Genomic DNA, 22,697 nt, shown 5'->3' with positions numbered 1-22,697 from the left:
AGAACCACCGACAAGGGTTAAACAGTACCAGTGGCAGTCTCATAAAGCAGAGTGTCTCAGGTGACAGATGGCTGGCTGAGGTTGTCAAATGGCGTCATGAGTTGACCACACTCGAGAGGACTACAGCCTTTCTGTGTCTCTGACTGGTATTGCTTCAACCTTCGTATAAATGAGACAGAAAATCTCCAGGAGGCTGGAGGAGGAACACAAAGTACAGCGGTCCCTCGGAAAGGGGCGCGGAAACAGAAAAGCAACACGGTCCAGTGGACTCCACTCAAGAATGACCTCAACTCTTCGCAGACGGTTCAGAGGGTCGAATTGCGTCCCGTCGAGTAACGGCCTGATTCTTGGCAGTGGAGTGCAGTGTACGACAGCTCGGAGGACTGCGGCGCTGCGACGGGGCGCCGGCGCCCGGCGGGCACTCACTCTGGCTCCGTCAGCGGCGTGGTCTCGTTGGGCTCCGTCGGTCCCGCCGCGTTGTGATTGGCCGTGCACTCGTCCTCCGTCCTCACCTCCACGATCGGCTCTTTGGACTCGTCTTTGCTGCGGGGCAGAAGCAAGGCGCCGGTTCAAACGTCCCGTCGAGATCTGACTTCTATCAATACTGCAAGGTCTCTGTGCACCGAGACACATTTTCTTCATGTTTTAAAAGCAGAGGACGCTGATTCTGTCCCGGTCTCTGCATATTAAGACTCATCTGAGTGACAAAGTCGCTTCTCACTCAGAATTACTCAAACCTGCCATGAAAAGGATTTGTTCAACCAAACATCCTCAAAAAGGAGAAAATTCCTGTAATTCAGTCGCTCTCTGCTTCTATTCATAGATATATTTCTCAGTGGATTCTGATGCACTGCAGCGACAAGACTAAAGACGTGTTTATTTTGCTCAAGAGGCCCTCCTTTTATTTTTATTTCATTTTATTTTTAGGTGTAATGGAAAACATTTGCTCAGATTTCTCGATTTATAAAGACTTCAGCAAAAAAAAAAAAAAAAAAAATCAGCCTATTATCTGCAATGAGAGTTCCTGAAAGGTTTTTTGGAACATTTCCAGAAAAATAATTCCTCTTTTAGCAAATGTGAAAACAAAGACAAACAAACTGAAAAACTAAATCGTACCTTAAATACACTACGGCCACAAAATCCAACACAGGACAAGACTAATCCGTGCTGTGGAAGATACGCAGGCAGGGAGGACTGTTGACACTGTGTGAATAATTGACAGCAGGCGTATTGATTTGTATCGTCTGATCAGCAGCTGATCTTTGATATCTGCTGCTGGTCTCCTGAGCCGCTGCATGTTTCACAATGTTAAACATTCAGAGCTTTTCACAGAGAAAAAACAGCTTCTAAACTGAACCAGAGTAACATAAATAAATAAATAAATAAATAAATAAATAAATAAAGTGAGAATTTTAACACTAAAATGAAGAAACGTGTTTCTTCACTTCAAGACTTTTGAGTGACAATGAAGATAAATTATTACAGGATAATTATATCATGAAATATCTTTTAAAGTCATATAAAATGGACTAAAATCTAAACATATTTCACCATCTGTGTTTAAAAAACTGCCCAAATGAATTTTAGCCCCAATTACAAATTTCTTTTATGTTGTGGTGCCAAAAATAAGGCCCTGGGTTCCAAAACGGACCAAAAGAAGCTGTAATTCGGCCCAAGAAATCACAGCGGAAATTGCAAAAATTTCACAGAAAACATTGATTTAAAAAATAAAATTCTTTGTTTGAAATAACAAAAACATGCATAATGCAACAGCTACAGGAGAAGCATTTTGTAATATCTACCTTATACCAGAAGGTTTCATAAAAACTGGTCTTATGTAGAGCGCAGACATTTTCTGTAGTAATTGTTTGGTTTTGTAAAACTAAAGACATTTTCAACGTCTGTAACAACAAAGAAAAAGTTTTAAAGGTTATTATGGCAACGTTTAACTTTATTCTACCGTCACTTTTAATGATGGTAACTGAATAAGTCTTATTCGGTGTGGAATTGGAAGTTTTCTGAGCAGACGGCTGATTTGAGAGTATTCCCTGATTGGACCTCAACACGGCGGCGTTACCGACAGCCGGAGCTCAGACACTCACACGAACGCCGCCTTGCCCTCCTCCAGGTTGTGCCCTTTGGTCCCCGTGCCCGACTTGCCGCACAGGCACATGATGAGGCCGCACTTGTTGACGAAGTAGCAGGTGACGTCCACGGCGAGCAGCAGGACCACGAAGACCACCACCAGGATCCCCGCCCACAGCATGATGCCCATGGAGAGCGCCGCCTCGTCGCCCATGTCTGCCAGGAGAAAGACGGAGAGCTGAGCGGGCTGCGGCGGGACGCCTGGACGGCTCGAAAAAACAAAAAAAACAAGTAAAACGCTGAGAGAGGAAAGTGCTGCTACGCTACTGAAAGCACAAACACGTCCATAAATCAGACAGAACTCACCTGCTCTGATAGCTTCAGCTGTCTGGCTGTGATTATGGATGCAGTGTGTTGCGTCTGTGTGTTCAATTATTTACATAACTTCATTTTAAATGGAGGCATTTGTATGCGAGCGGCCGTCCTCAGGAAAAGAAAGATGGAAAAAAAAAAAAATAACATGAAAAATATATTCAACTCTTTTATTTGGTATTAGAAAGAAGAGCAAACCAAAGCATACAGTGTGCTGCTAGTTACCCAGGCATGCAGGAGGCGGTGTGGACAGAAAATAATGTCAGGCATTTTGCAGATATGACAAAAAAAAAAAAAAAAAAAGATCTATGTAAAATCCATTTCAATTAAATCAGAATAAACTCTGTAAAATAACCTCTGTAGGAACACTCTGAAAATAAAGGAGTTAGTGGTTGATTCTGCACTCGACACACGTCAAGGTGAATGAAGAACGTAAAACTTTGCACTAAAAACACTAATCACTCTTTAATTTTACAGAATTTGAAGGAACTCAGCAGATCTTTTCTGGCTCTAATTCTTCAGTCGTCCGTCCACTAACCTCCCAGAATCCTGATTCATATTCATAACAGTACTCTACTACGTTGGCTGTTTGTCTGAGACGATTGTTCTCTGCTGGAACACAGATCGCTGATGGAATCAACAGGCGTAAAACTTTGCACAGTAATGTACACTACGCACATTTAACTCTGCGGATTGAAGTAAACAAGGTCTGCTCGACGGCGAAATGCAGCTGAGTGAAGCACCTTCTCATTAAAAATGTAGAAAAACAACTACAGAACTCAGTGACCTCTAAACTCCACATGCATGACAGTAAATCTTAACATTTCTTAGTAATGCGCACAAAAATAAGTCTGTCTTTGTTACGGTCGGTCAATCTGGACCAATATAAACTTTACAAATACGTCTTTTATTTTTTTAGTTAGACACTTCGCTGCAGTGTTAATGTTATAAACGTTTACAGTGCTTCAACGGGACGGATCCGGGTCAGTCTAAGTAAAAGGCTCATCACTGAGCCCGATCACATGCACACTGGAGTCTGATTATTCACCTGACCATGGAAGAGCGATATGTTTCGTTTCATCCGATTTGTTTAGTTCCTTAAAAACGAAAGGTAGAAAACAGAGCTGGTCTGGTCACAACGTGAGGCGGAGACAAAAGACGAAAAGAGCGACGTGCTGAAAGTCGAACCAGAGCAGTGAAAGGTGTAAACCGGGGTCTGTTCTTCTACAGTGCATGTAAACGTGTCAGATCTGACTCTTCTCACTCCTGCTCATATCGGTGGGCCGACTGTAAACTCTCCCTCCCCTCTGACGACGAGCTGTGCCTATTCTGAGCAGTGAGTCTGTGGGAGGCGGAGGATTTCCACTGCCTTTGGTTCGATACGTCTGTCTGGTCTCTTCCTTTTTTGTCGCCCGGGACGGAGACGCGTCTATCGCGTCTGCCTGCGGGCGAGAAAGTCTGATTTGATTTTTCCCGGGGAGGCGGCCGGGCCGGAGAGCGAGGCGAGGCGAGCGCTATGAGAGCAGGAGCAGAGTGATGAGGGACAGGATGAGTGATGCCACAGTGCACGTCACAGATGAGCAGCCCTGAGTGGCTGAGTGGGGGGGGGGGCGGACACAGCGCCACCCAGAGCACACCACAGGGCACACAGGTTCAGGTGGGCCACCACACCAATGATGTCCAGGACCGGGCAAGACAGCAGGAACATCGAGAGAGAGAGAGAGAGAGAGAGAGAGAGAGAAAGAGGAGGAAGAGAGGGGGAAATGAAGAGGAAAAAAAGAGAAGGGCGGGGAAAACACAGGAAGAGAGAAAGTGAAAATGTGTCAGGTCTGGAAACCAAAAGTGGAAAAAAATAATTCTTTTTTTTTTTTATGTATCGAGGGAGGAAACAATACAGCAACACATCAAAGCAAAAGGCACAAAGAAAGAGGGGGGCGACGCCACTGATGGTGAGTGGGTGAGTGGAGGATGCTTCAGTTTGGGGAGATGAGTTAGAGAGAAGCGAGAGGAAGGCGTGACGGCGTCTGGCGGCGAGGGGCTCCTGCGGTCAGTACAATCAGAAGACCCCGGGTCAACGTTAATCTGCTGTTATTGGGCTCCTCCTGAAGGCGGACGCTTCTCCGAAGCCGCTATTCTAACGCCGGAGAGGAAGCGACGTTCATTCAGAGGAAATCACTTCCTCCCTCTGTGCAGAGCGCCTGGCCCACTTCTCCCAGCACAAACTCGAGCTCATTTAGCTCTGCCTGTCAAAACTTTAAAGCGAGAAAATTCAGCCGGAAAATCATTTCTGGCTCGCCGCCGTCCAGGAAATCTCTTTTTTTCCTTCTTCTTCTTTAGATTTATTTAGTTGTCATTCACCTTTCAGGGCCGCAGAGTTAAAAATAGACGGCGGCGCCCGTCTGGGCTGTTCTCAGCTCTGAGTTTGGCTCCTGGGCTCTGGGCGGGTTTAGTTGTTTTAGTTAAGAGGGGGCGGTACCTGGGATGGCGTCCGGCTCCGAGGACGTCCTGAACGACATGCTCGCCGCCTCGGATTTGCCTTTGTGGTTCTCCGCCACCACGAAGACGTTGTACTCGGTGTCCCACTCCAGGCCTCTGAGGACCACGTGCTCGCTGTCGCTGGGCAGCCGGATCTCTGGCTTGAAGTCTGACGCCTGTATCTATACACACACACACACACACACACACACACACACACACACACACACACACACACACACACACACACACACACACACACACACACACACAGGAAACACACCGAGCGTATTTAAAGCTGGAAGAGGCCGTTTCAAGATAAAAACCATCACAATGTCAACATTTTGCTCAAACAATCTTGAGTATGTGTTTCAGATATAAGATATAAAGATTTTTTTTCCAGTTTAAGATGCTGTTAAAAGCTTTGGCGAAGATGGAGACTGAGTGGAAACCTGTACGTAATGAGGAAACGTCTGTTAAAGAAGCGGGCCGCTTTGGGCTCACGTCCCAGACTCACTGGTTTGTAGCGGACGAGGTAATGTAAGATGGGCGAGCCGCCGTCGTCCTGCTTCACCCAGCTGACTTTCAGCGAGTTTCCTTTGGGCTGAAGAGCTCGGTCCAGTTTGGGAGGGTTGGGACTCCCTGCAGGCACACAGGAGGAGGTCAGAGGTCAGAGGTCATTTAGAGGCTCATTGAAAGTATCCTGAGATCCTGCAGCTTGTTTTTGGGAAAGCAGAGGTGAAAGGTGAGGAGACTCTGAGGCTGTGATAGGAGAGAGGAAGTCTTCCCGTCGCCGTCCTCTGCGTTCACTCGTCCTTCCTTAATTGCCGGCCTGGAGTCAGACTCATTAGGAAGTGACACACGGCCACATGCTTGTCTGACTCATCTGAGGTTCTCCGGGTTTCTGCTGTTGCTGAGTGACATTTAGCTGGCGCTAAAAATGCTGACTAACACGGCAGCAGTGTCACACAAAGCTTCAGATCAGGCCTGATCCGACATTCATGTCCACATGTGCATCATTTGCTTCTGCCTGGTGTTTCTTCCTCCGCCGCCGGGCTCTTTAGGTTAATTGGAGACTCTGTGCTTCTGCCTCTCTGCGTTAACCCTGTTATGGACAGAATCTTTCTTTCTTTTTTTTTAACAGAAGATAGATGTACGGCTGAAGTTCACAGCCTCTCTTCTTCACAAACAGATCGAAATGTCATCCTTTATTTACTGCTCCGCGCTGGTGATTGAAATGTGCTGGCTGCTTAACTTAACAAGTCGCTGCGCAGCTACACTTGAAAATAACTACAGAAATACTGTTTAGTTGTGCTGCAGGCACCGGTCACGACTCCAAAAAGAGACCCAAATGAAAAAAAAAAAAAAAAAGAAATCAAACTTTTTAAGGTTTTATGCAACACTGAAAGATTAATGGGGTGAGCCGGTGTTGTACGGACTTCCATAGTACAGAGAACTCTCTCCACCTTTCTATTGATTTGTTCTCCTCCAGTATACTCAATTTATTCTTCTGCTAAACATTTATTTTCACTTCTGTAAAGATATCAGAGTTGTGCCTGATCATCACTTCAGAGCACAAAGCAGGTTGAACATCAGAGCAGCGGGAAACTCTCACCTGTGGCGAGTTGGAACATTGAATAATGGCTTTCCAGAGATCTTCTGACCACATTTATTAACTCAAACATCTGAACACTTGAAGCCTTGTACCTGCTAAACAAAGCCGTGTGCAGCGTCTGGGTTTATTCCTCAGATTCACAGAATTTCTTGATGGGGTCGGGTATCGTTAGCTGATTGAACCAATGGAGCATGAAATTAAAGCCGATGTTAACCACGATATTTATGGGAACGGTCATGTAGCTTCAGCCCTCAGCGTGGAAACATAAGCGGAGTGAACCGCAGTCAGAGAGAGGAGACCGACTCCGTTCCTCTCTCGGTTATTAGAAGGAGCCGCGTCACATGTGGGGGTTTCCTCCAGAGTTTGGCCTCGCTGGAGTGACGCCCTTCAGACAGGAAGACTCTGCAGCGACTGAAGGCGGCTCTGGATCGCCGTCATCTGTCCCGCTGAGGCCAACGCTTACATGACGGATTAATGTGTTACGTGGCCGCAGCAGCGCTGTTAATGGAGGGCTTCTCCCGCTGCAGTTGGGGATCGCCATCAGTGACTTTTACCTTCTGCGGTGTGGAGGGAGGCGTCGGCGCCATGCAAGCCGCCAGAGAGTCACAGACACAGGAAATGGAGGAGGGACAGGAGAGACAACACGGAGTGACTGACGGGCCGACTGAGAGACACCGACTGAGCCGCAGACGTTCTTCCCCGTGACTTCAGGGACGCTACGCTTTAAAGCAGCCGACTGATCAAAGCTCACGGGGCTAATCCAAAGGTAAACATGCACACGCTACACCGAACACCTGAAGCCACGGGGAGGATGTGCAGCTTCTGAAATGCCGAAATCTGGCACAGTTTCCTAATACTGTCATTGAGCCAATTAATTTACCGGCTGCAAATCAAGACTCCCAATTAATATTCATAGCGGGATAAATCGGCTGTGAACTCATCGGGAGTAAGTAAAATAAAATCTCGTCTACGGAGCAGACCCAGAGGAGTCTGCAGCCGTGATCCGGGCACACGGGGTCGCAGCTTGCAGGGGAACTATCCACCTCTCTCAACGCATTAAAAGTTATTACAAACGCAGGTAATCAGGAGGTGTGACGGGGTTATTCTGCAGGGAGAGAAACTAGAGAGAAAAAACAACTAATCTGCCATTATTCTCCACTACGGCACAAACCTGCGTCTTCAGTGACAAACTGAAACATGTCGTCTGGGGACATACAAGAGAACAGAGGCAATCAAAATCAGTTGTCTGCACAAATGACCACCTGAAGTCTCTGTAATAACACGCTCGACAGACAGGAGCCTGAAAAACAAGACATTTTACAGCCGATCGCTGCATTCAGAATGATAGAAGAAGGTAGATCAAATAAAGAGAAAGCCTGCATCCAAAAGCTGTTTCAACAGCGACTTTAAGTTCAAGTTTGATTTCCTTGAAAAAGTTTTCAGCAAAATGTAGTTACTCCATAGTTTTGTGTTGGAGGTTAAACTGATTTCCCAAAATTGCAATTTCAAAAAATTTCAGCACCAAAAACACATTTCAATAAAACCTGGGGTCGTATTTGGTTTGATGCTCTGAAAGCTTGAAATTGTCACTGAGATGGGAGAAGAATGAATCACTTACTTTTGTAAGTGTGGCCTGATGAGACATCAGACAGGTGAGGAAATGAACGGAGGGGGAAAGAAAAGTGTGATTAAAGCGATGAACTGAAAAAGACACGACCAGATGAAGACGAGCTGAAATCGTCCTCCTCAAAAGAGACAAGCCTCCGACCAACAGAGGGCAGTGAAAGCTCACTGATGGAGCCGGGATGCAGGCGGACCTCCTGTTTCCTCAGACAGTGCAACTGTCTTCACTGTATGGCCATTATTACAGGCCACAGTCATCACAATTCTAATCTTTAGAGGAGCGTTTCATTTATGAGTAAAGAAACCATTTAAAAGTAATGAAATTCTTCAGTGACATTCTAATATTTGGAGCTGCTTGAGTTGTGATGAGACGAGCCTTAAAATATTAATTCTGTAAAAACAAGAATTTAGAGAAACTCTGCCGGCAGAGCCAAGTGGGTGTGAAACGAGTGAGCCAGTTTAAAGCAGTGCAGAGTGTGGCGCTTGATCTGGAACACGCCCCCTTTATTATGAGGAGTTTTCTACTGGAAATCAAAGATCAATCAGGTAAATAAGTTAAAATGCGACGGCGTCCGGCTCATCTCGGTGCTGCCACTCTTCTCCTCGGTGAGGATTCGCTCCTCGGGCGATGTGTCTGGAGGTCGGGCGGGTCAGAGAGAAGCTTTCACCGTGTGCTCCCGACGCCGCGGTGCGTCTCACTTACGGACGGGCTCCGTGTTGAAGGCCTCCACGGGGCTGCTTTCACCTTCGCCCTTCCCGTTGACGGCCGACAGCTTCACCTTGTAGCCGGTGTCCGGCTTCAGGTCGGTGATGGTCACCTCGCCGGCGGCGCCTGTTACGATATCAGAGGCAGAGCGAACCCGGGTGAAAACGCCTCCGCGGCTCTGATGAGCCCTAAAACAAACCCGCTCCAACAATACCTGCATCATTAATTCACATCACAAGCAAACACTGATCAGCTCCATTCTCATTTCATCCCTACAGTGTTTAAACAAGCGATTAATCTATTTGGAGACGGCCTAAAACCAGACACACAGAAATAGAAATCACAGCTGTGTCAAATATGACTGCCGCCTCTGTCTAAATGTACAGAATGCATCTGCTCGTGACACAAGTTTTGAAAAAATATTTGCTTCTCATTTCAAACAAAAAGCCCATTTGTCATCATCCTGTTAATGATAACAGTGTCTCACCACTAGTTTGCACATTTTTTATGATTTATCAAAAAAAATTTCCATGCAAGATGCTGAAACACGTAAGAAAGAATGTGAATCCACTGATGCTCCACAAAAACAACAACCTTGGCTTGTTGTTTTGTCTCATTTGGCCCATTCCGTTTGCTGCTATTGATTTTCATTAAGTAATTTCATACAGCGGCGCGCCGGCTTGAGCCCGGCCGTCGTTACCGTCTTTGGCTTCGAAGACGCGGTGCACCCAGCCGCCTCTGCCGCCCTGCAGCTTCCACTCGGCTCTGTACTTCAGGACGGGGACGCCCCCGGTGGACTCGGGCTCGGTGAACAGGATCTGTGCAGTGGTGGAGAACGGCCGCACCTCGTCGATGGACGGGGCTGATGGAACCTCTGGTGACGGGACAAAAAAAAAAAATGAGCGCAATTACTGCCAAAAAAAGTTGGAGATTGCAGGCCGGCGCGGCGCTGTCAGAGTCCATTGTTCCTTTACAGTAACAGACTGCGCTCGCAGCTCCTAATGGCTCCAAAATGCACCTAAACACCGGCTCATCTTCGCAGGAAATCTATGACTTCTGACAGGGAGGCTGCTTTTCTTTGCGCTGAAGCCTGCACACTTTTGACATTATTTGAGAAAAATATGAATCATGAAAAGGGGGGGAATATAAAGGTTTGGACGGCCTACTGATTCAAGTTATTCCTTTAAAAGAAAACTGTACATGGAAAAACGACGAAAAGAGAAGAAAACAAAAGCGAAAGAGACTTTGAGTTTAATAAGCTTAAAAAAGGATTATAGACGAAGTCGAGCTCCTTGCAGTCAGTTGAGAACAGCCTAATGTATAAAGTAAACATGTTGAAACTGGAAACAGCTGGGAATAAAGAATATGCTAATCTGGTTACAATGAAAGACTTCTGTATTTTTCATATTACGCTTTGCCTAAAGCCAGAGAATAAAACATGACAAAGCTGTGCACAGGCGAGAATCAAACAATCAAATCATTATACGGGGAGAGGATTCATCATTTCATCTTCATACACAAATTGCGTTTGCGTGGGCCGGAGCTGATCTGGAAAACGGCTGAAAACACACCACAGCAGAAGATTTAACTTTATATATAATTTGTGATTAATTCACGCTCTCTGAAAAACTCCTGACAACTGGTTTCTAGTTGATCGGCTGCTGCAGCTCCTCTTTTAGACGACGTTACATTATCAGAAGCATTTAACCTGCTGAGATGGTCCCTATCACAGCCGGTTCACACACTCCGGTGTGTGTGCAGGCTCCTGTGTGGCATCGCTTTAATCCCGGGTACAAAAAGTCACGCTGTAATTACCGCAGTTGCCCGTGTTTTCAGCCCTGAGAGAAGAATGTGGCGATTTCAATTCATTTTCTTCCAACGGTGGCGTTGGAGTGGCTTTATCTGTGTGCTCTGGCTTCCATTTACCTAATGGCTGCCGTGACGACTGGAGGGAATCAGATGCTGGAACACCAGGCCGGAACTTTGACTAAGTGTTGTTGACTCTTCTTTTTTCAGCACAGTAACTTGTTGGAGGTGCTGCTGGTGTAAAAGCAGCAGCGGAGGGGAGGGGAGGAGTGGGGGAGTAAATTAACTCACCACACTTACATTGCAGGATGAATTTATTACCCCTCCGGACAAACTCTCTTCTGTGTGGTCTCAAATTGCTGCGTTAGATGATGCTGTTTTTTTTTTCTTTTTGTCACATTTTGAATGTCGTTAAAGAAGCAGAAGAAAACCTGGAGCACCACTCTCGGTTGACGCGGCGAGGCTCTAATGAAATTTACAATACCTACACCTTTATTGCTTATTGTGTGAGTTTTTAAATAGCTTTTCAATCCGCCGTGCGATAACGCTGCTATCAGTCATCAGACGTCATAATGTTTGCAGCCAGTCGGACTGAGGGTGGGAAGCGGACCGGCCGCTTTGAACGGCAGCCTCTTCACTGACCGGCCTGAATGAGCAGGAACTCCTTGGACTCGGTGCCCATCTCATTTGAAGCAGTGCAGTTATAGCTCCCAAAGTCATTTTCAGACTCAGGGGTTATCTAGAGGGGAGGGAGACAGAAAGAGAGAAAAAGAGAGAGAGGGAGAAAAAAAAAGGAAAAGAAATAAAGCATTTAATCTATGAAGGGCAGTGTACCAAAACAGACGCACAAACTTGTGTGTCAAACACTCTGAAGGTGACCTTTTTATCCGTCTGAGTAGCCTATTTTTATTTGTTGCTGTGAGCTTTCCCGCTGCTGAATAATTCATCAGATTTTCCCCCCACAATGAAGCTGAAAGAAAACCCTCCTCTTCAAGTCGGTGCTCATGAAATCTTGATGAAACGGGGGGTGCACGTTTGTGTGAGCGCGTGCACGTGGGCGACCTCTGCATGCGTGTGTGTGTGTGTGCTCTTTGTGTACATTAGGGTGTGCCTGGAGGGCGTACCTGCAGGTAGCTGGCTGAGGGCGTCCTGTACACCTTGGTGTTGGTGGCGTTGGCGTTGGGCAGCTGCAGTCCGTCTCTCAGCCACACGATGGACACGTCACTGGGATGGGCCTTCACCTCGCAGCTCACGTTGACCGGATTCCCCTCCCAGGTGTACACCGCCACCGTGCCGTGGATCTTAGGCGCATCTAGGGAATAAAAGTACATTTTTACAGAAAAAAAAAAAAAAAAAAAAAAATCCTTTCTTTTTTCAGAATACAACCACAGCGTACTCATTTCTAGTGTCACGCACTCACATTAAGAGGAGGAAACACTTACAGCGGACCTCCAGATACGCCGTCTGATCATCCTCTCCGATGGCGCTGCGCGCACTGCAGAGGTATTGACCGGCGTCGGTGTACTTGACGTACTTGAGGGTGAGGGAAGACACACGGGCATCACTCCTCACCACTACAATCCCATCCAGGCTCTGAATGGCGGCAGAAAACGAGTCCGGTTAGGGAGAAATGAAGCGTCCCGCTCCGTTATTAGTGCCACTTTCCACACCCACATGTACAGAGAGGCATTTCTGCAGAGAGACGTGCAACCTGAAGAAGAGATCCACCCAGGACGGCCCGCATTTAATGAACATTTCATTAAAGAGAGAGAGGCTCAGCGAAGGTGTGGAAATGTAAGGACAGGGTTGACAGTGCAGGGGAGTCGATCAATAATTGATGTCAGAAAGCACTAGAAACCATCTCGAGCTCTTCACTGCGAGGCCTCATCACCAGCCGGAGAAATACGCTGATGCATGACGGCGAACGGCACAGCGCCGCCTTTATCTGCCTCACTTGCACTTTTACGCCAAAAGCGTTTGATTGAGTGTCCCCGCGCACGTCCCCGTTTATTCTTTTAAAGTAAATCTTCTGGGTTAATGACTGGGTTAGCGCCGGGCTGCGGCGCTGCCTGAACCGGTCCTCAGTCATGAAAGGCACGTGACTCGTCACGTAGCATCGGGAAGCAGACAAATAACAACAGACAGCTGGCTAATGAGACGTGTAAGTGACCTTCCCGCTCCGGTTTCAAACCCGCTCTCCTCACAGTTAAAGCTTCCTAACATATGTCGCTTCCTTGCTGTTGTGTTTGCGGTGTGACACCAGAATATCGGCTTTCAGACGAGCCGAGTTTCACCTTTTTCAGAAGACGTTTCCCCCGACAGGATCTTCCTCATTACAACATTTCATACAGACTCTAATCGTGTTTTGCTTTCACAGGCGAGCTGACTAAACTTCAAAATATCGTTTCAATTTGAGCGACTAATGACACATCGAATCTCATCTATGTGAAACTGTCATACTTAATTTATGGATTTGGGACATGCTTTCAAACCATGTGTGCAGCTCGCTTTGGTGCTTCTGAGGATCTTCCCTTCAACAAGGTGCTGCATAGAGAATATCTAAGCTGCTTTCATGGCTGCGATCCAGTCTGCAGGCGAAACAATGGCCGAATGCTTTTACACATATTGAATTAGGGCCCGGCCGGGGCGGCCATGTAAGAGAAACCCTGCTTAGTTTTGTATTCAAATTCAATAGACAAAGCATGTCTGGGGCATTCATTATGCACGGCGGGTCGCAGGACCAGGGAGAGACTTACATAACACACTAGCCTTTCATTCTGACCCCCGCGCCTGCAGCATCCCTCTCATCTCCTGTACCACTGTTTCCCACTCCTGCATCTGTGCAACATGCCACAGTATGGCCGGTATACCACAACGTCCTTGTTAGAGAGCGGACTGCGCTGACGTGACATTTTAACACGGTTCTCCTACTTTTAGGAAAGAGGAATTTAAAAGTTTCTTCAAAGAAACGACATCTGGGTTATTTCCGGGGGGTCTGCAGCCTCCGACTTCCTACATAAAGCCAGAAATGAATATTATCATCAGCCAGACAAATTTATGCGTTCACTGTAATGTAATGTAGTGATTCATGCATGTTTTATGACAATGGAATTTCAGGCTGATTTTGCAACGCACCGGACCAGCGGTCTGCTGCAAACACCCTTTACAGCTATTTACAGACTTTTTTTATGCACTTGTAAAACAGCGTAAACCTGCTTTACATGTCTGAGTGAAAATCTGGAATAAATCAGGGGAGAGATGGGAATAATCCCTCACGGGAGAAACCAAACTGACGGGAGGGATCTTTAAAAGACCGGTCTGCAGTGCCATCGGCGTCACAGATTACACTGAAGACATGTTTAACTGACGTCTCAACAGAAAAAAAATGGCTTTTTGCATAAAAATGGCACGTTTCTTTTCCCCGGCTCGTCAAATGAACACTCAGCTTCCTGGGTGTTTGCAACAAACATGCCCAGCATGCCTGCACAGCTCCACGCTCGCACTCCTCCGCGCCGCGCGCCTCATAATGGGATGTCTTGCCGGGAGATTCGCACGGATCAATTCAAAGCGCGGGTCAACTTTAAAACCGTATCATTATGTCAGAGAGTGAAAATTATTATTGCCTTATCCGTTAATGGAAAGCAGCGCACTCACAACCTGAAGCCAGAGATGTGCCGGGAGACGCGCCGCTGAGGTGTAATTTGTGAGTCATGCGTTCGTTCCTGTTTTAGAGAAAAGTGCCTCTTGGCTCCGGATCATCTTCCTTAAAACTGCTCTGAAAACTCAGAGGATCCGGTTTGGCTCGTTCGCCTCCGATCAGCTGATCACTCACCAAACGTCCGAAGCGGTTTGTTTCATCCAGACAGGCGGAGTGAGGCTGAATAGAAAAGCTCGACAGGAGGCGTCGCTACTTTGACAGTTTATTATTGTTAATGCAGGAAAAAAAGCTCGGGCAACCGAGTGTAAATCAGTTTTACACAAAGCCAGTAATTACTGTCAGCATGGGCTTGATGAGAAAGGTTCTTCCTGCCCTCCTGCAGCGAGGCTCTGTGATTATGTACTTTTTCTTTTTTGTTAAGCGTTTAGTGACGAATGCATAACAAACGACTATATCGCCTCAATATCGACAGCTAACATCATAAAACATTGTCAAAAGGCGTGAAAAGGAGCCATTCTTAAAAACAAAATTAAAGCAACGAGTAAAAGGAAAAGACCAATTCTATTCTCGAGCGTCGCTCCCTTTGAGTCCAAAATAGAACAGCTATTTGAAGAAGTGAACGCTCTATAAATAAACACTGGTAAATGCTAAAAGATATATTTATAAATAACAGTGGCAACCCTAATTTGTGATCTTTTCTCGGTTTGCTCAGTTACGCTTTGAATCCTGACGATGAATCGGCGCCGTGGAGGTTATCAGTCCTGCAGGTCCCGAGGCGGGAGAGTTTCTGTGCAGAGTTTGGCTCTTCTCCCTGCATGAGCGACGGTTTTTCTCTGGGTTCTCTTGTTTAATCTCACTCTTTAAAATAATGCATTTGAGGTTAATTGCATTCAGTACTGAATTTATACGTGTCTGATGTTTTCATCAGGGGAACAGTGTTTTAATTAGCTAAAAGCAGAAAGTCTAAAAGACGGTCTCACTGTGAGAAGACGTTTTAAAGGTGTGTTATATAAGCGGCATGGTGACGGAAAAAAAAAAAACGTGATTGAATTCCAGTCTGGAGATCTTCTGAGTGGAGTTTATATGTTTTCCCCGTTCATGCATGGGTTGCTCACGTGCGTGCGTGTGCACGCGCGCCTTGGATCGGGCTGTACAGAAGATGGATGGAAGCATCAGTTCAGTGCTCGCAGCACTACTGTTGGGTCTGGCAAAGTGCTTCTCACCAAATTTCACACATATGTAAAAAAGTCTCTTCTGCTGGTGAAGGGAGCTGCAGAGAAGCGTCTGTGGGCAGCGCCTTCTAAGGCCAATTCTCACTCTCTCTGAAAAGAAGGCTCTTGTTCTCACACTCAGACTCCTTTCATTTTTTTTTTTTCCTCTTATGTAGCCCACATAATTCATCCATCTCCCCTCCAACAAACTGTAAACCACATACTGATATCAAAAATACCCTTTAGAGTTATACTTAAGATCTGGCAGTGGTCTGAGGCAGAACTTGGGAGATGTGGGTGGAAGAACAGAGAGATCTTTGATGTGCTTTACCTTTTAGGAAAAAAAGAAAATCAATCTCCAGAGAAACTACATGCAAGTCCTAATTGTAGCATCATGCGTGTTCAAAGAAAAAGGAGTGTATTGTTCCCTGTAACAGGATCTTTAAAAGGTAAAAAAAACAAAACAAACCAGAAAGCGTAATCTGGAGAGGCTACAGCGTGTCGACCTGATGTGAAAGAAGTAAAGCAGAGACAGACAGCCTGGCACGGGCCTGTTTTGCTACAGCATCATTTTCAGTTTGCACTCCTCCCGACCCTGCTTTGATCACCAGCGCTGATCTGCATCCATCCAGAATTGAATTGGGCTCCTGTGACATGAAAGATGGATGGGTGTAGGGAAAAGTCATGCATTTAGAATACCTTGTGCTGCTCAGGCCGAGTCCATGAAGCCTGCAGAAGACAGAGAGACAACAAACAAAAGGCAGAGCAGTTCTTAGAAAGCAATCCTCATGCAGGTGAAGCTGGGATGCTGCACGCTGAGCCTGTATTAGGACTCCACTTTACTTTCTGTGCAGCCACCATACCTGAGCTGAATGTCTGAATTCGCTGCCAGTCTGCAAATAGCCTAATTGGTATGCTTTGTGCTTCCTCTCCAGGACGTTTATTAGGTGACAACCCAGCGTTTTCTTTCAGAGGTGAATTTTGGGAGGGATTTTCACTCCGTGTGAATTCCTGCTCCAACAATGAAGTTTACCGGCATCAGGACGGCACAGTTGCTTCCTGATAAGAAGGGTGTTGGTTTATCAGGACGGGGTGACTCCATTACAACTACAGCAGCAGAGATATGTCAGCCGTCTCTACTAAAAGCAGCGCAGCAATTATCGACTTGCAACCCATTTTTGCGGCTCCAAGTGATATTGACTTTAAAAAAAGCCAATAAAGCTGGATTAACTCCTGGACCGCTGTCTTTATTTATGAATACAAAGAAAAGCAATTCACGACACAAAGAAATATCAGAAGCTCGATCAATTAAGTCACTGAACACGACTGTTTGTCAACATGAAGTGAAGATTTTAATGAGGACGACTGCTGCAGCTTGCTGTTACATGAGAATAGACGTGTGTCTCCATGCAGCCTTGTCTTATGATGCTGTTTGCAGCAGTTCGCTACAGATTCAGATAATTCCTGCCTTCGTTTCTACTGTTATGCTTCAGTTGCGCTGAGAAATGATTCTGCACAGCATTAAACTACAGCAGCTGCTGCTGTAGCTCCTGAAAAGTCACCCAGAAGTTTGAATTACATTATTCTACTATATAACGATAACACTGTTTTGGAGAGCACTCCTGCAGGATTCCCACCCAGAATCCAGCCTGAAACTTTTGCACAACACTGTACTGTATATAAATCAGTGAAGTTGTCCAGGAAAAGTTTCCATTTTGTCAATACTTGTTGTGAATGAGCAGCTCCAAACATTTGTTCATGACTAGCCTACTCTCAGTGTGTGATTTCAGTTGAATATGAGTTTCACTCAATGTGCTTTTCTTCATCAAGGTGAGGCCATGGAGCTCGAAACTCATTTAGAAATGTAATTATTTTGAGAAATACAGATAGAAATTAAAAATATATATATATTTGCATTTCATTTTTTTTTTTTTTTTGTCGTCGGTTCCTATTATTGAAGTTTTAAAGATCTGCAAGGCTTCATCAGTTATTAAAATGAAAATGTAGCACTACCTGGATGACAGAGAGCTTTCAAACAGGAATTATGATTTAGGTTTTTTTCATGTATTTAAGCTTTCGGAAACCTTGACTTGAACATTTTAATACATTATGATGTTTTCTGAGGTTCAGGAAAGAAAAAAAAAAACGACTGAGATAAATGGCATCTCAGTTACAACAAAACATCCTCCTGAGTAGAAAATCATTTTCCACACCATGGATGATAAACAGTAAACACTCTGGATCAACAGACACTCTGAACTTTGCTCCACCAACATGCTACATGACGTTAAAATCACAAACAGCCAAGAACCCGACTCCACGGGACAGGAAGCGCTCCGGGCGGCATGCTCTATGGAGGAACATGTTAAGCATGGCGATGGGATGCGATGGGCCTACGTAGTGAAGGAGTACTGAGGCGAAACAAACAAAATGATAAACAGCCATTTCATCAGGTGCAACGGCGAGAAAATGGCGAGTAAATGAAAGCAATCTGCTGGAATGATTGCAGGGCAAAACAGTGAATCAAACCATCAGCGCTCACATCTAAAGGCAACCGCGAGGTTTCCTGCCTTATAATCAGAGCAGGAGGTTTATGAACGCGACAGGACATATGGTTTGTGTGAATTTATCTGGTCTCAGTTCGTTAGGTATCTAATACCGCTGACGAGCCTCCGCCGTCCTTTGCTTGGGGAAAAAAAAAAAAAATGACAGCTGAACAGTTATTAAGAGAATCACATGAAGAGATCAACGCATGAGTGCAGATCCACATTTACTCGGGTGCGGTGGAAGTCCTCCACTGTCAAACACACCGGCGTTATTACAAACAGCACTTGGCTGCAGATAATCCGAGTGCCGAGAAAAGAGCAGCAGGCCAATTAAAAGGAGCAGCCTAGCGGAGTGGAACACGGGCTCCTCGCGCTCACGCTCGTCTGCAGCGCCGCCTCGGCTGTAAAGTGAGCCGTCAAGTGTGGCTGTCATATCTGTGGCAGGTGTTTGTTTAAGACAAAGGGACAGCGAACAACAGCAGATGTGAAAACGCAAAATAGAAGACACCGCGGCACAATCACTTTTCCCGGCGAGAACAATATGGAGACGCTTCCCCTGGGACTTATCGTTCCTCCAGCCCATTGTTATTCGCTCCCATCCAGAATTATCCTCGCTTTTTTGTTCTGACATGAATTGTAATGTCAGCGTGAAGAGAAGGGAGACAAACGCAGGGCTTCTCCTCGCACGGTGACGCCACGCTCACGCGTGTCGTCACCGGCCGTCGGACTGGCAGACGACCGAGCGGTGCTTTCAGACGCCCTCACGCCACGGGCGAGCCGCGGATGAGTGGAGCTTTGTGTTTGTGGGGGAAACAGTGCTCCTCTTTGCATTGTCATGCAACACGTGAAGCTCGCCCGTGTTTCATATGGCCTCCCTGCTCCGCGGCCACACAACATTAATTACAAATCATTTCCTCTTAGCGTCTAATTACCTCAATCAGCAACCAATCATTTATATTCTACAGTGCTTAAGCTCCGGTTGGGAGAATGAATTTTATCTATAAGTGTATCTTCTGACCTGAAAGGCTGCGGAGTAGTGGACTGTATGAAGTCTGCAGTTTCTCTCTTTGCATGCATGATTTCGATCTATCGCCCGGCCCCGCCCGGAGACAGTGACAGGTGGGGCGTTTGACTGTCAGACGTTAATGCAGGAGTCCTGAGGCGAGCCCGGGGAGGGCAGAGCCCTCCTGCGGAGCAGGGCAGCTTCCTTGATCTGGATTTTCAGAATGAACACAGACAGCTGAAGCAAGGCCACCCAGTCCTCTGCATTCACTGGGCTTTAGGAGCTCACACAACATTCAGAGCAGGAATAACGGACCGCTGGGGTTTATAGCAACGCTGACTATCTCGTGTTCACTCTCTAATAGGGAACGGGTGATGAGTTGTTGCAATAGTAATCCTGCTCAGTACGAGAGGAACCAAACGTTCAGACATTTGGTGTCCGTGCTCGCCGGATGCGAGGCTACAGTCTGCGGGATTATGACTGAACACCTCCAGGACTGCAGAGCACTTCAGTTGGTCTGGGAAACTCAGCCCCGTTCAGGAAACGGCTCGGGCGCAGCCAGACGATGGTTTCTCTTTTCTCCCGTTTCTCTTTAGTTCCCAAAATATTCTCAGATATTTGCGGCTTGAAAAGTCTGCATCAAGCAGAATGTTTAATATGTATTCAAATAAGCAAAACAACTCATTATGTAGATAATGTACAAAGCATGGATAAACAGTTCATTTACATTTTCACTTATTAAACAAACACACTTATCTGCAGTGATTTGGAGCGAATGGATTCAAAGAACTGCGAGACGCAAACACCAAGTGGAGAGTTGATTAAAGCTTATATATAAATATAAACTTTAATAGACACATAAACAGAACCAGAACAGGCCTTCCACAAGCAGCTGTTTGATGCCGTTTCCCACAGTTGTGCAACAGTTTGTGATCAGACCTTCCTCTCATTCCGTTTCATGTACAGAACCGCCGTGTCTTATTGTACGATACAATAATCTCTCTCAATCCCCACAATGGGCTTTCCTTTTCCTCACGGTTAGCGCACAAGGCTTTTGTCTGCCGACACTTTAGACTGTGTGTGGGAGGTTTTTCAGACTGAATTAGTCTCTTCTTTAACCTTCACAACCTGACACCGCCACAGAGCAGGAACAGTCGAAAGGGGCCCGACAATGAAAGCTAATCTTTAGCAGAATTTGTTGGTCTGCATGTAAACCCTCTTTGTTTCGGCAATGATTGAAAAACAGAATCAAAAAGTGTCCTCTAATCCCCATCTCTTCTTTTGCTTAAACACTAAACAGCAGCTCCGCATTTTGAGCTACAAATCCCTCCGAATCCTGCATCGCGGTTTTCATGAAGGGCCGAACATAATTAAAAATCCTGACCCTTTCTACTGGAGGCATGTTCAAGAGTCAGCCCAGCAACTGAAGGCTGGCTTTTATTAAAGCACCAAACTTATTTAGAATGCACCCTGGGGAGATTTTAACTGCAAGTAGCACAACACTGAAAGTGCAAACAAAAACTTCTGTCGCCCTGTGAGGGGTTAGATTTCAGTACTCCAGAACCGGCTCCGCTGAGCGCCGTGGATTTATAGCATTGGGTACGGCAGTAAGTTCAACTGCCCTCGGACGGACCAAAACCTCCCAGCGTGGACCCGCCGTCTGAGGCACGAGCGCAAACTGTGTCTCCAAACTCTCCCGGAGTGGCTCGCTCCTCGTGAGAGCGGCGGTTACAGCTACAATGCAGGAACCAACAGCAATCTTGGGCGTGTGAATGAGGCGAGGCGAGGCGGGTCAGGAGGGAGACGCAGAGGGTGCTTATTATTCTCTCCACCATTCATGCCGTCCCGCACTGTGAGTTTCTGCATCGACGTTCCCGCCGCCTGAGAGACAGCATTCAGCGCAAACAACCTGAGATGTGTCATACTGGCTTTTAGCTTCTCAATAACGTGTCTGCTAACAGGATGCAAAGAGGCGTAAGCCTCAAGTTTTTTCACTGCACTAACACAATAGTTGCTCCCTGCCATCCTCACTTTACTGCGCTCTGGCTCCCTACCTCTTCTTCCTCTTTCAAGAGGAAGGTGCACTGTTTTGAAGCAGCGGAGGGGATTCTGCAGACGGTAGAAATGTATGACAAAAAAAAAAAAAAAAAAGGAAAAAACAGCTCCCTGAACTTCCAGGGAGCGTTCAAAGCGTGACAGGAGCACTGAGAGCACGAAGCGGCTGCACAAGGTGACTACTTCAAAGGGCACGGTGGCCGAATATGAATCGGCTTCACTGCTGGGTTTTTTTTTTTTTTTACCTCTCTCTCTCAGGTACAGTAACACAAAGTTTTGATCAAACCTAGCATGTGGCGATGTTTTTGCAGGTGGGCACACACTTGTTTCTCCTCACCTGTGAACATGTATATACATTACTACCATCTAGTTATTTTACTGATCCACGATTGGCAGTAATGCATCAACAAACGCAAGCGGCGGCACACGTTTCGAGGTTTCAGAAGGCCACGCACTTAACGCATTAGTCAGGGCTCCAGGGAAACAGAATGTGTTTTGTTTGGTAGCACTCAATGTAAACACAAACCTTAAATATCTCTCCTCATAAGGGATCCGCAAGGTTGTATCCGGGATTTAAAAATGGAAACAAGCTAAAATACACCTTCACCTTCACGCTTCTGACAGTATTTAAAGAAAGCATTAAAGCACCAAGACAACTTAAACCTCCTTTGAATGCACAAAACTACATAATGGAAAAGATTCTGGTAAACATAGCAGCTTCACCTATTCTATCAACTGTTGAATTGAACGTTGAGTATTGTTACTATTGTAACTTTTATTCTTCACCATCCACTATGATCGCACGTGTACAGCCGTGCTCTTTTATAGTGTCTTATAAAATAAAATTAAAAAAAAAAAAAAAACACATCTGCAAGATGAAAATCAGTATATCTGGGTGAAGAACATCATGGAAATAAATCAATCCATGATGAGAGAATTCAGCATGTAAAAAGGACACAGCAGCACTTTTTCTTTTTAACAAGAACTGAAAGAGGCTGAGCAACAAGGGAGCCAGGGAAGTGAAAAACACTCAGAAATCAGCTAATTAATTCTGCGCCGTCGTCACCACCACACATCTAAAGAGGCTCGGCACACGGAGATCTGGGCTGCTTTTCTGACCAGAAATGAAAAAAAATATCACGTCCAAATACTCATGGCAAAATATCCTGTTCGCAATTCACCGTGTTCACCCAAAAAATGAATGCTGTCACATTTTTCACATTCACCCCAGATGAAATACAGCTGTTGCGATGATTAGCATGATGGACGGACATCAGATGAACAGACAGAACGACAGATCAAACGATTAGCAGCCATGTCCTGGTGACCAGTCTGTTCTCCTGCTGATGATTGAAAGTCAGGATTAAATTTTAGAAATCTACCGCTACGTGACTCAGTCAGGCTGCTAATCATTTCTTTTTAAAGACGGCTGTGAAGAAATGCCACAGGTCACGGAGCGTAGTGCCGACTAGGGTACAAAACACACTGCGTCCAACCACTGCACAGCTGGGCATCCTGCGAAGGTCCGCGGTGCGGCACTCT

General features: G+C 46.0%; 1 protein-coding gene across 13 annotated transcripts in view; it reads right to left on the bottom strand.

Moving 5' to 3' along the window:
• Window positions 1-22,697, bottom strand: part of ncam1b (neural cell adhesion molecule 1b) — an 80,909-nt gene that overhangs the window by 3,607 nt on the left and 54,605 nt on the right. For 3 of the 13 annotated variants that reach the window (XM_030108493.1, XM_030108496.1, XM_030108503.1), the window contains 11 exons: window positions 16,251-16,280; window positions 12,125-12,275; window positions 11,807-11,994; window positions 11,325-11,421; window positions 9,577-9,750; window positions 8,874-9,002; window positions 7,102-7,104; window positions 5,450-5,574; window positions 4,934-5,114; window positions 2,103-2,304; window positions 427-543 (listed from right to left, as the gene is read on the bottom strand). In XM_030108493.1, the coding sequence (XP_029964353.1) occupies window positions 427-543; window positions 2,103-2,304; window positions 4,934-5,114; window positions 5,450-5,574; window positions 7,102-7,104; window positions 8,874-9,002; window positions 9,577-9,750; window positions 11,325-11,421; window positions 11,807-11,994; window positions 12,125-12,275; window positions 16,251-16,280 (1,397 nt within the window). Of the gene's footprint in view, window positions 1-426; window positions 544-2,102; window positions 2,305-3,925; window positions 4,052-4,933; window positions 5,115-5,449; window positions 5,575-7,101; window positions 7,105-8,873; window positions 9,003-9,576; window positions 9,751-11,324; window positions 11,422-11,806; window positions 11,995-12,124; window positions 12,276-16,250; window positions 16,281-22,697 lie in introns of those variants that run through there. The other 10 variants (XM_030108495.1, XM_030108497.1, XM_030108499.1 and 7 more) reach the window with 9 other exon arrangements.

This window comes from Salarias fasciatus, chromosome 14 (genome assembly GCF_902148845.1).
Source record: "Salarias fasciatus chromosome 14, fSalaFa1.1, whole genome shotgun sequence".
Classification (NCBI taxonomy): Eukaryota; Metazoa; Chordata; class Actinopteri; order Blenniiformes; family Blenniidae; genus Salarias; species Salarias fasciatus.
This window is presented reverse-complemented; position numbering and strand designations above follow the sequence as displayed.